This window comes from Urocitellus parryii, chromosome 2 (assembly GCF_045843805.1).
Source record: "Urocitellus parryii isolate mUroPar1 chromosome 2, mUroPar1.hap1, whole genome shotgun sequence".
Taxonomy (NCBI): domain Eukaryota; kingdom Metazoa; phylum Chordata; class Mammalia; order Rodentia; family Sciuridae; genus Urocitellus; species Urocitellus parryii.
This window is the reverse complement of record NC_135532.1, coordinates 47,067,175-47,079,924: the sequence shown is the minus strand read 5'-3', so window position 1 is coordinate 47,079,924 and position 12,750 is coordinate 47,067,175. Positions and strand designations below refer to the sequence as shown.

At 36.9% G+C, this 12,750-nt stretch overlaps 1 protein-coding gene across 1 annotated transcript in view; it reads right to left on the bottom strand.

The window, feature by feature from the left end:
• The window catches only part of Sugt1 (SGT1 assembly cochaperone of MIS12 kinetochore complex), a 31,066-nt gene extending 19,986 nt beyond the window's left edge, over positions 1-11,080 (bottom strand). The window contains exons 1-7 of the mRNA XM_026399577.2: positions 10,808-11,080; positions 10,662-10,719; positions 5,610-5,700; positions 4,400-4,469; positions 3,307-3,377; positions 927-980; positions 449-465 (exon numbers count right to left, since the gene is read on the bottom strand). Coding sequence (XP_026255362.1) covers positions 449-465; positions 927-980; positions 3,307-3,377; positions 4,400-4,469; positions 5,610-5,700; positions 10,662-10,719; positions 10,808-10,845 — 399 coding nt within the window. The 5' untranslated portion in view covers positions 10,846-11,080. The remainder of the gene's footprint in view (positions 1-448; positions 466-926; positions 981-3,306; positions 3,378-4,399; positions 4,470-5,609; positions 5,701-10,661; positions 10,720-10,807) is intronic.
• Positions 11,081-12,750: the final 1,670 nt, after the last annotated feature.

Genomic DNA, 12,750 nt, shown 5'->3' with positions numbered 1-12,750 from the left:
TTTTAATGACTGAAAAGACCTGAAGTTTCATGTCCAAACCAATGACAAACATTAACAATGAATAAGATAAATATAAGCATTTCCAATTTTACTTACCCCGTGTGTTTTAAGCCAACCATAACAAGTCCTACAAGTGAATCCAATTGTTTAAAACTAAATAAATGTGATGCCTTTTTAATAATAAAGGCAGGAAATCATCATCATCATACTAAATTAACTTAATCTACACACTAAATTCATTAAAACAGCCAAATAACTTTCATGACTATAAACCTTTATAATTATTTCATAAAAATGATTTTATTTCAATTGCTACAAGAACTAGTATTTAAATCAAAGTGCTTAAATTTTTAACTGAGAGAGCTCATCCCAATTGCTATCTCAAATTATTTTTGATACATGAAAATTAATGAAGTAAAAAAATGAAGAATGAAAACTATGGACTTACCACCTCAGATTCTGACCCTATAAAACATAAAAATGGAAACATTCTCAGACAACAGTGCATCTGTAGGCAGTTACATAATTTCTGTAGCACAAATATACAAAGAATGCCAATTCTCTGTATCTTTCAAATAAAAAACTGGTTTAATTTTGCATCCTGGAGTCATGTTAGACTCCTTATTTCTAAGGAGTACTATTCCAATTTTACATGCTAGGCACGCACTCGACCACTGAGCTACAACCCCAGCCCTCCTTAAGTCATTTCTTAGTAATATCATGATATATTGCACAGAAATTCATTCAAATCTCCCTTTCAATAAAAGAAAGTAAGCAAACATCAACATATCATTAGAAATCAATATCTAAGGGACTATGTACTACTTATAGAGATGAAAAATAATATTTGTTCAAACCAAAACATTTGAAATATTTACTACTATTTTGAATTGAAAGACTATGGGAAGCCTACATAACACACTTACCATTCAGAGCTTCTTGACACCTTTTAATCCAGGCAATGAAACTAGCACCTGCACCTACAAAGAAAAAACTAACTATAACATCACGCATCTGTACAATATAACATATTCATTTAACAAATACGTAGGGAATATCTACCATGTCTCAGGCAATGTTCTAGGCACTAGGGATTCAGCAATGAAAAAAGACAAATATACCTACCGTATGTTGCAGAGCACCGCAATCCTAATATTTTTACTATAAACTTACCAATACATTCAGTTATTCACCTGGAAAATTCTGCTTTGTATGCTAGATTAGTTTTAACTACAGCTGAACTCATTCGTTTCTCAGGTATTTATAATCGACATTTTGTCCCACCTCCCTTCTCTTAAAGAAACATCCTCTCACCCGACAAAATCAGACCCGAATCAGATTCCCAATATGCCATCAAACACGGTGGGGTGGAGACCTAGTAACCAGCAACTGGGATGAGGTTGAAAAGCCTCTTCTAGCCCCAGCCTGCTCTTCAATGCAGGCATCTATTCTGTCTACTCTCTCTTAGGGATTTTACTTGTTGTCATGCCTTTCCTACTTATACTTTGTGAAGTTCTGTTATGTCTCCAAAACTTACATGGCAACCAAGAGACTATATACACAGCAAACTATATAAAAGTAACAATGTGAATGTATACATAAAAGCAAATTATTCTTGAGACCCAGAACACTGAAATCTAAATAGTCATAGTCCCTACTAAAAAGGCTGGGGATGTGGCTCAGTGGTAGAGCGCTTGCCTAGCATGTGTGAGGTACTGGGTTCGATTCTCAGCACCACATATAAATAAATTCATAAACAAAATAAAGGTCCATTGACAATTTAATTATATATATATATAAATAAAAATATTAAAAGTACTCTACGAATTCAAGGTAACTTCAGGCAAGACCTGAAAAATGACAAGCAGTAAAACTTAAAATTTCCTAACTTAATTAAACTACATATGCCTTAATAAAATTTTTAAATACACATGCTATATTCTAGGGAAAGGTGTATCAAAACCCTATGATGGGCTGGGACTGTAGCTCAGTGGCAGAGCACCTGCCTAGAATGTGAGGCACTGGGTTCCATCCTTAGCAGCACATAAAAATAAACAAATAAAATAAAGACGTTCTGTCCATCTACAATAACAAAAAATAAATAAAATAAAAACCCTATGGAATAACCTATTATTCAAATAATTAATAAATTAAACCAAGCTTCCCATCATATAAAGGGAGGGGGAAAAGGTACAAAGCTTAGAAATGTAGAGGATGACTCTTGTCTCTTTAGGTTTTCCAATATTTTATCAAAGTATTAGACAATTAGACTCTTTAAAAACTTGCTAAGAGCAGACATGTTGACTTGCTTATTGAATAGCCATAATTCATGTACCAAAATTGGAATAAGCAAGTTTAAGAACAACTATTATGCCCAGATCACTTTCTAATTCTGTATTTTTCACTTGCACAGCTGGATCCAAAATCCTTTTTTCTGAGTAGGTATGTAGCAGAAAAGCAAACATTAAAGTTGTAAATCTTTTAAAAAATATAATACTTTAGAGGAGAGTTTCTCAACCTCAGCATGGACATTCTTTATGGTGGGGTGCTGTCCTGTGCATTATAGGATGTTTAGTAGCACTCCTGACTTCTAGTAACTAGACAATATGAGCACAATCCCCATCTACCAATCACAATAATAATTAAAAAAATCTTCAGACATTGGCAAGTCTCTCCCAGGAAGCAAAACTATCACTAGATTAAAAATAAAATGCTTTAGAGATTTGTGATAATACTCTATTGTAAGATATAGTAAGTACAATCAGAATTAGGCAGTCTGTAATTATTCTAAAAGATTACTTACAACCCGTTATCTTTCAATATTTTTACAGATTTTTAAATTTTCAGCTCTCACAATTTGTGTTCACAGAATACAAAGCTGTGATAATGTACATATTCCTCTCAAAAAGATATGTTTAAGAACTCAAACACTCTCAAAGCTCCATATTTCTTCTGTACCCTCTCAGAATTTACTCAAATTTACACTTCCAGATTTCCCATCTTTGCAATCTTAATAACGTAAAAATGAACAAACTTTTGAACAAGACAACTTTTCCATTAGAAAAAAAAAATAAAGCCAAACTCAGTATGGAGAGAATACTCAGTATTTAGTTTGACTTTTAACTGTAAGATTTATCTGTGATTTAAATGCTAAAGAAAGGCCAATTTAATCCATTTTAAATGCCTTCAAAGTCTGTAATAAAGAAAAAAGGTGTTGCCTTTCTACAATTGAAATTAATAAAATTCAGCTATGGTATTTAAGATATACAAATGATAGATTAGTTTGAGTATAACTCTAATACTTACTATCTAATTTCTGTCCTTCTGTAAAAGTTTCTAGAGCAGAAGCATAGTTTTTTTCATGGTATTCACATATCCTGCATGGACATATTAAGAGCAAATTAACACATGTATCAGATCATAGAAAACAGTCCCCTTTCTAAATAAAAAATTTCTTAGTATTCTCTACTGTTAGGTTTCTTTTTTTGGGGGGAGGGTGTTCAAAGATTGAACACGGGTGTGCATTACCACTAAGCTACATTCGTAGACCACCCCCTCCTTTTTATTTTGAGACAAGGCCTCACTAAGTTACTGAAACTGGCCTTGAACTTGTAATCCACCTGCCTCAGCCTCCCAAGATGCTGGAAATACAGGCCAGGGTCAAACCACCAAAGAGAAAGAATTTAAGTGTATGCTAATGAGCCAAGAGATTTTCTAAATTACTGTAACGTCTAGTATAATTCTCATTAAAATTCAATTTTAAAATTCACTTCACAAGGATTTTAATTGTACAAAATTGCTCATTTCAAAATATACAAAGAAATTTATTCTTAAATATTAAGTCCCATTTATCAACAGAAAAAAAACTGGGTTTAAAAAATAAAAATAAGGGCTGAGGTTATGGCTCAGTGGTAGAGCGCTTGCCTAGCACGTGCGAGGCCCTGGTTCTATCCTCAGCACCACATAAAAATAAATAAATAAAAATAAAGGTATTGTGTCCAACTACAACTAAAAAAAATAGATTAAAAAAAATTTTTTTTTTCCTAGCATTTGTAGCCCATTCAGCTTGGCTGGGGAACAGGATGTTCTCTAGTCAGTTAAATACCATAAATTCCAAATGATAAACAAAAAGGGAATGTGAAATCTATCAGTTTCATCTATAACTTGCAGTTACATCAATCGTCACTAATTTAAACACAGCAAATACAAATCTCCTACTTTAGTTAATGTACTAGAACTGTTATATGTAAAACTGAATCAATTCTCAGCTGTAAAATTATGTATAAATACAGCATTTTACCATATACCTATACATAAAGCTTACAATTACTTCATTCAAAAAATGAAATACCTACTAGCTACAGTCCAATCCCAACAAGAAGAACAGTTCATTACACACCCTTTTCTCATTATAGCAGTGGAATTATTTGGATTGAGTTCAAGGGACCTTTTTACATCAGCAACAGCATCTGTATATAAAAAGAAAAGTTTTTTTTTAAAGTCAGTTATTTACAGATCTAGCAAATACTACACACTAGAATCAGTCTTAACACTGAAAGGCCATAGAGTTTTATCTGTTGGATGGTTTTGTTGTTGTTTTCCCAGTGCTAGAGATAGAACCCAAGGCCTCACACATTGCTTACAAGCTTTCTACCACTGAGTTACATCTCAGTCCCAAATGGTCTTAAATTGGGAAAGTTTATTTGAGCTAAAATTCAAGTAAGTATTACCTTCATAAATTTCTTTTGTTCTAATATTTAGCTTCCTTCTTAAAGCTCTTCCATTAATAAAGCTCTGTGTCACAAAGCCATTTTCACATCAATAGTATTTATGTAAAATGTAGCTTAAGATATTCATTCTTCTCTACGGATTCTCAATCAGAATTTTTGTTTGGGGGCGGGAGGGATACTGGGGCTGAACTCAGGGACACTTGACCACTGAGCCATATACCCAGCCCTATTTTATATTTTATTTAGAGACAAGGTCTCACTGGGTTGCTTAGCACCTCGCTTTTGCTTAGACTGGCCTGGAACTCACAATCCAGGCTGTCTCAGCCTCCCAAGCCCCTGGGATTCAGGCATGCAACACAATGCCCACCCTCAATCAGAATTTTTTAAAAAGTTACACAATACATAAATACATTCTTTTTTATTAAAAAAAGGAAAAGAGCATTTCATTTAAATACTGTGAAATAATACCATTTTTTTTAGTATATCCAAAGACTATAATTGAAATCCATACAAATTCTCTACCCACCGAAGAGACACACTTAACAGGTGTTTCTCAACATAATGTTTGTCAAACTGCGGCTACTTTACCGATTGTTGTGAAAGACCAACTTAAAAATTGTATGATGGGGTGGGGTTGCAGCTCAGTGGCTGCGCGTTTGCCTTGCACGCGTGAGGCACTGGGTTCAATCCTCAGCACCACATTAAAAAAAAAAAATGAGTGAAATAAAGATATTGTGTCCAACTACAACTATAAAATAAATATTTAAAAAAAAAAACCTCAAAAATTTCCTCAACTTTTTTGGATTCAGTTTGTTTTAGACAAAATTTATAAGTAACTGATAGAGAAGAGACAATAATACACTTCATAAGAGAAGTTACCACAGTAATTCCCAAGGAGAATGTGACAATAAGCTCTTTGACAATAATACTGTGCATCATCTGGTTTCTGTTCCAAAGCCTTAGTCAGCTCCTACAAATAAAAATGTTGAGTGTTAGTAAATGTTTTTTAAAGCCACTGAATTCTAATTAAAACATAACTTTTAACCAACTAACCTATTGTTACAAGCTATTTGAAGAAAAGAATGGGAAACAAGTTGGGAGCTTTTCCTTGTAAAGTTGATCAATCTTTCCTTCCCTTTCCCCACTCCATGCTCAAAGAACACAATGTAATGTAACATTTATGTAAAGCACTTAGCAGTTTCTGGTATACAGTAGAAACTTAAAAATTATCCCCCATTTATTCTGAAAAATTTAGTTTGTATACTTCGACCAGCACAGAATTTCTCCAAATTTGGAGAAGACTCAAAAGATCATACAGAATTTGAGATGCCTAGAAAATGGGAAGATATCCAATTTTAAAAATAAATCATTGAAGTTAAATCTAGAGCTCAGAGAGGTTAACAGAATCAATAAATACAAAATTAAGCTTACCTGGCCCTGTCCTATTCTCTGTAAATGCCAAAAAACCCTGAAAGATTACACTGTTTCAAGCCCAGATTAGAGAAATTAAACTTTTAACACCTTTGATAGTCACAACATATAGATAGTAGCTGGAAAAATAACTACATAGGAAAAGATCTCCTGGGGCTCTTCCCTTCCAACCACAGTGACCTTTATGAAGCTCCTCATCTACCTCAGTAACTAGAATGCACCTCTCCCAGACGTGCAGAGAATGCCTTCCCTAACTTCCTAGTTTGTGACCAGACAGCCAAAGACAGGATTCAAATCCAGGGCTTCCTGACTCTTTTAACCACAAAACACTGCCTCTTAGTTACATGTTTTTACTCCTTGTTGCCAAAACTATCAGGAATCTATCTGTATTGATGTATTCTAATATTCTCAAAATTTCTAGCACCAAACTTTAAAACAATTTTGAAAGTAGCAGATAGCTTATTTATTTACTAAACCACATTTTCAACTCAAACTTCTAGCTTCTTCTCAGTAAGAAAACAGAAATATTACAGTCAAAAGACTTATAGATCATACTGATGATTGGATTAATTTAAAAAGTATTTTTAGAAAAAAAATAAAGTACTTTTAGAAGTATTACAGAAGAGACATAAGCCAGACACTAGGGTAGAGAGAGAAGATTTGGAAAACACACACACACACACACACACACACACACACACACACACACATCCCTTTTCTTTAAAAGTTAGAAAAATTTAGTTAAATGCTTCTGCATTTTAAAGCACCTCTGTAAATAACCTTTAAAACCATAATCCAATTTCTGGTTAAGGAGAACTGGTTATGGTTATTCAGTTAAATAAGATAAGCAACTGACTTAAACTGTTACTGAAAAAAGTTATCAAAAAACCACAGTACAAACTTTAAAGTCTGACACTCAAAAAAAAAAAAAACTTATAAAAGTTTTATTCATGATTTTATAAGATTTTAAAACTTACAAAATCATGAATAAAACAATTTATCTTTTGAATAAGCAACATAAAATAAAACAAGGAAAAGTAAAGTTAAAATAATGATTTATGGTCTTTACATCTAACTTATGGCACGTTTTTAGAGTTCGGCTTTTTTCTTTCTGTTCTTTTGACAATCACTGCTGTCTACAATGGGTCTAAGAAAATAAAATAGATAAAACAAGGTCTTCAGTGCCAAATTTGAATTACAGCAACAAAAGGCTATTATTTAGTAAAGATCTATGCTAAACACTGTAACACGTCCACAGAAAACTAGTTAGTGGGCTGGAGTTGTGGCTCAATAGTGGAGCACTTGCCTCTCATGATAAAGGCTCCAAGTTCAACCCCCAGCACTGCAAGGAGAGAGAAAGTTATATATTAGGTCAGCAATTCACAAATATCAACCCTAATATAGTCTGAACAAGAGAGAGGAAAACTCTCTTTTTAAGGCATTAAAGTTACAGTTGGGCCAAGCATGGTGGCACACACCTGTAATACCAGTGACACAGGGCAGGAGGACTGCAAATTCAAGGCCAGCCTCAGCAACTTAGGGAGGCCCAAAGCAACTTAGGAAGACCCTGTCTCAAAAATTTAAAAAGTACTGAGTGTAGCTTAGTGGTAAAGCATCCCTTGGATAAACCCCCAGTACCAAAAAAACAAAATCCCCAATAAAACTAACCTAGATCTACATGTGGCATCCAGTATCCAATTATTGAAAGCTACTGATTTTTCTCCTTGCACCTTTTCTCAGTCTTTCCTATATTCGGTTTTGCCCTTGTTTCCTTTGGCAAAGAATATAAAAATATTTGCCTCCATAGTCCTTAATCTTCTCAAAGTTATAAATAACACCGGTTACCAAATTCAATGCATTAATTGATCATTTTTTGTGGCCCCTGACAATACTGACTAGGCCTTTCAATCTACTATTCTGCTAGCCTCTTTAAAGCTGTTTCCCTAAAACTCATTTATATTTAGTATTCTCTCTAGCATATTTTCTGACCTAGCCAGTTTCGGAGCTTCACATATATTTTGATGTATGCTGGTGACTCAAGTCTATATTGAGCCTAGCCAGTGCTCCTGAGCAACATCCACATATAGCCAGTTCTCTGTAGACTTCACCTGAAATGTTCCAGAAACAATCCATATACAATATTCAAAGTTTAAACCATCCCTTCAAACTTATATTAAAACTGTCACTAAGTCTAGTTCATTTTTCATAAAATAATTCCCCTCCAAGCCCTCAATCACCGCCCTAGATTTCAACATTCACCTCTTACAACTTCTCACTATATTTCTGTTATCCACTAATCCCTGTGCCTCCTCCAATCTATTATCTACTTTGCTTTTAGAGCAGGTATAATTCAGGTAATTTCATTTCTTTCAGAATTCTTCAGAGATCTGCATGATTATGGTAAAACTGAAAATCCTCAATGTCTTAAATGCCTGGCCTCTGTATTTGTGTAGCCTTTCTCCCAAAGGACTTGCCTCCTTATGTTGCATGATCTAACACTATTTGCATATTTTTTTCTGTGCCTACTGAACTGCAACTTCCTCTGTACAAACTTGTGTATGTGTTTTTACTTAATTGACAGAACAACTGTATATTTATGGAGTAAGATATGACATTTCAATAAATGTATACAATACATAATGATTAGATCAGGGTAACTGTTATTATCACCTCAGATATATGCCATTTCTTTATATTGGATAAATTCAAAATCCTCTCTACTAGCTATTCTGAAATATACAATTAACTGTTTGTAAACCAGTTACCCTACTGAGCTAGAGGACATCAGAAGTTCTTCCCCTTACCTAACTGCCCCCCCCATACCCACTGTCCATCCTCTCTCCATGTTTTATTCAATCTATCTATTTATTTATTTATTTATGGTGCTGAGGATCCAACCTAGTGCTTCACATGTGCTAGGCAAGCACTCTACCACTGAGCTACAGCCCTGGTCCTCTCTGTTTTTTTAAACCCCACTAGTCAGTCTCTATCCTGCTATGCTCTCATTGTACTTCATACAAAAGCCCATTACAATAGTTATCTTATATTTTAATAATCTGATGACTTGTCTGTCCACAAGACTGTAAAATCCCTCATGGTAGTCTTTTCTTCTTTAGAGTCTTGGCCCCCAGGAGAACATTCAGCACTAATAAATGCTGTTTGGTGACTGAAAGAAAAATGTGAAACAATTTACACTACACAGCCCCTTTCTTCCTTATTCCTGATTGGATGGTCTTGGGTAAAAAATACTCATTTTTTTTTTTGTGGAGCAGGGAAGGGGGCTGGGGAGTGAGCCCAGGGTCTCATATATGCTAGGCAAATGCTCTACCATTAAGTACAGCTCCTGACCAAATATACAGATTTTAACCAATATGATAGCAAGTGACCTGAACCCCAAAATGGCCTGCTAAAGTAGCCCTTGGGGAAACAGACTAATATTCAGCATCAATGTTCTGGACCTACTTATAGTTACCAATTATTTAATAATTTACATTTACCCGTTCGACTTTGTGAGGGCATCTCAAGGTTAAGAAATAACATTTCCTCCTAATATAGCTGGATTTATTTCATGATCACCCTCCTTTTACTCAAAAGTTTCTGATTTCAGGTCTGTGGTGGGTCCCAAGAATATGCATTTCTAACAAGATGATACTGCAGTTGATCTGAAGACCACACTTTTGAGAATGAATGTTCTCTAGCAGTAGACCAAAAGTACAGTGCAGCAAAATTCTTTTAGAAGTCATACTAGGAAAGAAAAAGGTCCTCTTGCCTGGTATTGCTAACCTAACTTATAACTTGAAAGCAAGAAACTCCTGGCTAACATGGTTGTAGCTTAGGCTCTATTTAATTGTTTTTATTGAACTCTTAACACTTTTACATTCCTTTACAACTTCATGGTCTTCCAGAGCGCAAAAACACAAAGTGCTAACTTAGTCCAGTACATAAAGAGAACTGACCCACAACAATCACTCCTTGTACACTGCAACTCGAAAAAAATATTTATCAACAAACGAATTAATACTGAGCCTTACAGGACATCTGGAAAGTTTTAGGGACATATGGGAAAAGGCTTTTGTTCTACTATACTGAGTTCATACAGACGCTTAACACTGAGCCTGTTATGTAAGAATGGCAAGGATGACAGTCAAATGAAATAATATCATCAAGCCCAAATTTCACTTTTTCCTATAGGCAGAAATACCATTTAAAAAAAGAAAAGAAGCTTCTTTGAAACCAACTATGACCCCACGAAATAAATCAGAGAAGGTGTTTTTTCTCAGGAACTGCGGGGATGCAGGATGCAGGAGTCCGGGAGAGAAGAAGAGTAAGAGCAGGGGTCTGGCCCAAAAGGGTCCGTGTGGGGCTGAGAAAAGAAACTGAGGATCTCAATACTGAGGTGGAGACACAGTAAAAACTGTAGCCTCCGTCCCGAAAAGGCAATGCTGGGAAGAGGCGGGGTTAAGCCAGAACAGAGTGGAGGAGAAAGAAATGGTCTCTCACCTCTAACGCCGCCTGGGGATCCTCTTCGATCAAAGCATCTGAAAAGCACTGGAAAAACCTGCCGGGAAAACAACGACTTCAGCAGAGCTCGCTAACCAAAGGGGGGGCGTTTAAAATAAACAACAAAAGGAAAGGAAAACACGCACCGCTGAGCTGTTGCAGGTTCTGCTGCGGCCGCCGCCATCCCTAACAGCCACTGTCGCTACCGGGGGAGCTGGTACTACCGCAGTTACCAGGACCGCCGCCGCCCACGGGGGAAACTTCTGGAGAAACACCAACCGAGCTTCCGTCCTAACTAGCCAACGAGCAGGCACGCAGCGTGCGGCTGGGGGAGGGGAGGCGACCAGCAGGCGCAGAGCCAGCTGGGAAAGTGGAGGACCGGTTGTCGCCGCCGTGTTTGGGGTCCCGTGACAGGCTCTGACAGTCCCTCCCCTCTCCCTGGAAGCCATGGTTACGGAAGCCGCCAGCACACTCATTTGCCCTTTCTTCCTCCATGTTCGCCCAAACCCCGCCAGCACTCTAAGAGAGCCTTCCGGAATAGTCTTTCAGAAGCACTTTTGTAACGCACTGTAATCCCTCATGAACTCTTGGCGATTGGAGCGTATGCCTGTCTGTTAATAACACAAACTGCACTGACATTTTTCACTGAAGTTCTCATCATGGTTACCGCAGAAGCCCAACCTCTCGTGAGCCGTGACGTCATTCGTGACTGCGAGTGTTTTTCCGGGAGCAGAGTCCCGGATGGCGCGTGGATTCTCGCGATCTTTTCGCTGAGTACTCGCCGAGTCCCTACTCACCGGAAGTTGTTTTGGTCCTAGAGAGGTGACCGAGGAAAACTTTGTTTTCTTCCCGGGCGTGTGTGTCCATCAGTCTGTGGCCCAACCTTTCTTCCTAGTCGGCTTCGCAGACCAAGAACAATCTTTTCAATCCGAAAGCACCCAAGGGAGGAAAGTTTCCTAACATTGTCTCATTGCTGCTTTATTTTCCAACCCAGTTGGCCAAGCAAGCCCTCTTCCACCGTTCTCTGGCCCAAGTAGATCTAACTAGGAAGCTTCCAGCAAGTTTCACAGGACGGGGTTAGAATGGGGAACTGGAGGGAGAGTGAGAGGCACTGTAGAATTAAGTAATTTGAGTGTCTGGTACATCCATAGTCCACACTAAACTCCGAGTCTCAAAGATGTTAATGCCCTCAAGAAGTTTAAATCCGTTTTGTTCTAAGCGACAGAATGAAAGAAGTGATAACAAGGCGCACTTAAAGACTACAAAGTTAACTTCCTCAAAGACTAACTTTGATACCTGAGCTCGTCCTTGAAAGATGAGAGTTGATGAAAGGAGGGAAAAGGCAATTAATTCGGACAAAAACAATGTGTTTGAAAACATAATCGCTAAAATTTGAATTTAAATTCAGTCAGAGAAACTAGAGCTAGATCATAATGGGCAAGGTGTGGTGTGCCAAGAAGCATGGGTGTTTTTTAAATCTGCAGAGTCATCAATAGATTTGCATTTTTTAGGTAAATTTTTGTACTGTGAATGAATGATTAAAGGGACAAGGAAAATAGTTGCTGGGAAATAACTCTTAATATAGGTCAAAGAAATGATTTCTAACCCACCCTAGAGTAGGAGAGGGAAAGTATGAGTTCAGATAATCTTGAGATAAAACTGCCAGGACTTGCCAGGCACAGATGGTGGAGCAAGCCTGTAATCCAGCCAGTTTGGGAGGCTGAAGCAGGGGGATTGCGAGTTCAAAGCCAGTTTCAGCAAAAGCCAGCCCTAAGCAACTCTGTCTCTAAGTAAAACACAAAATATGGCTAGGGATGTGACTCAGTGGCGAATGCCCTCAAGTTCAATTCCTTGTAAGCCCCCCCCCCCACACACACACACACACAAACACAAAAAGAAAAAGATATGAATTGAAAGGGAAACAAGTTTTTGGTTTGGGTAATTGGTGAAAGATTATACCAGTAGCTAAATTATAAAACTGAAATGAAGCAGATTTGTACAGAGGTGAAGAGTATTCATTTGGATATAAAATTTTGGAGTTCACAGCATACACTAAGAAATGAAGACCATAATGATGAGACCTTTTGAA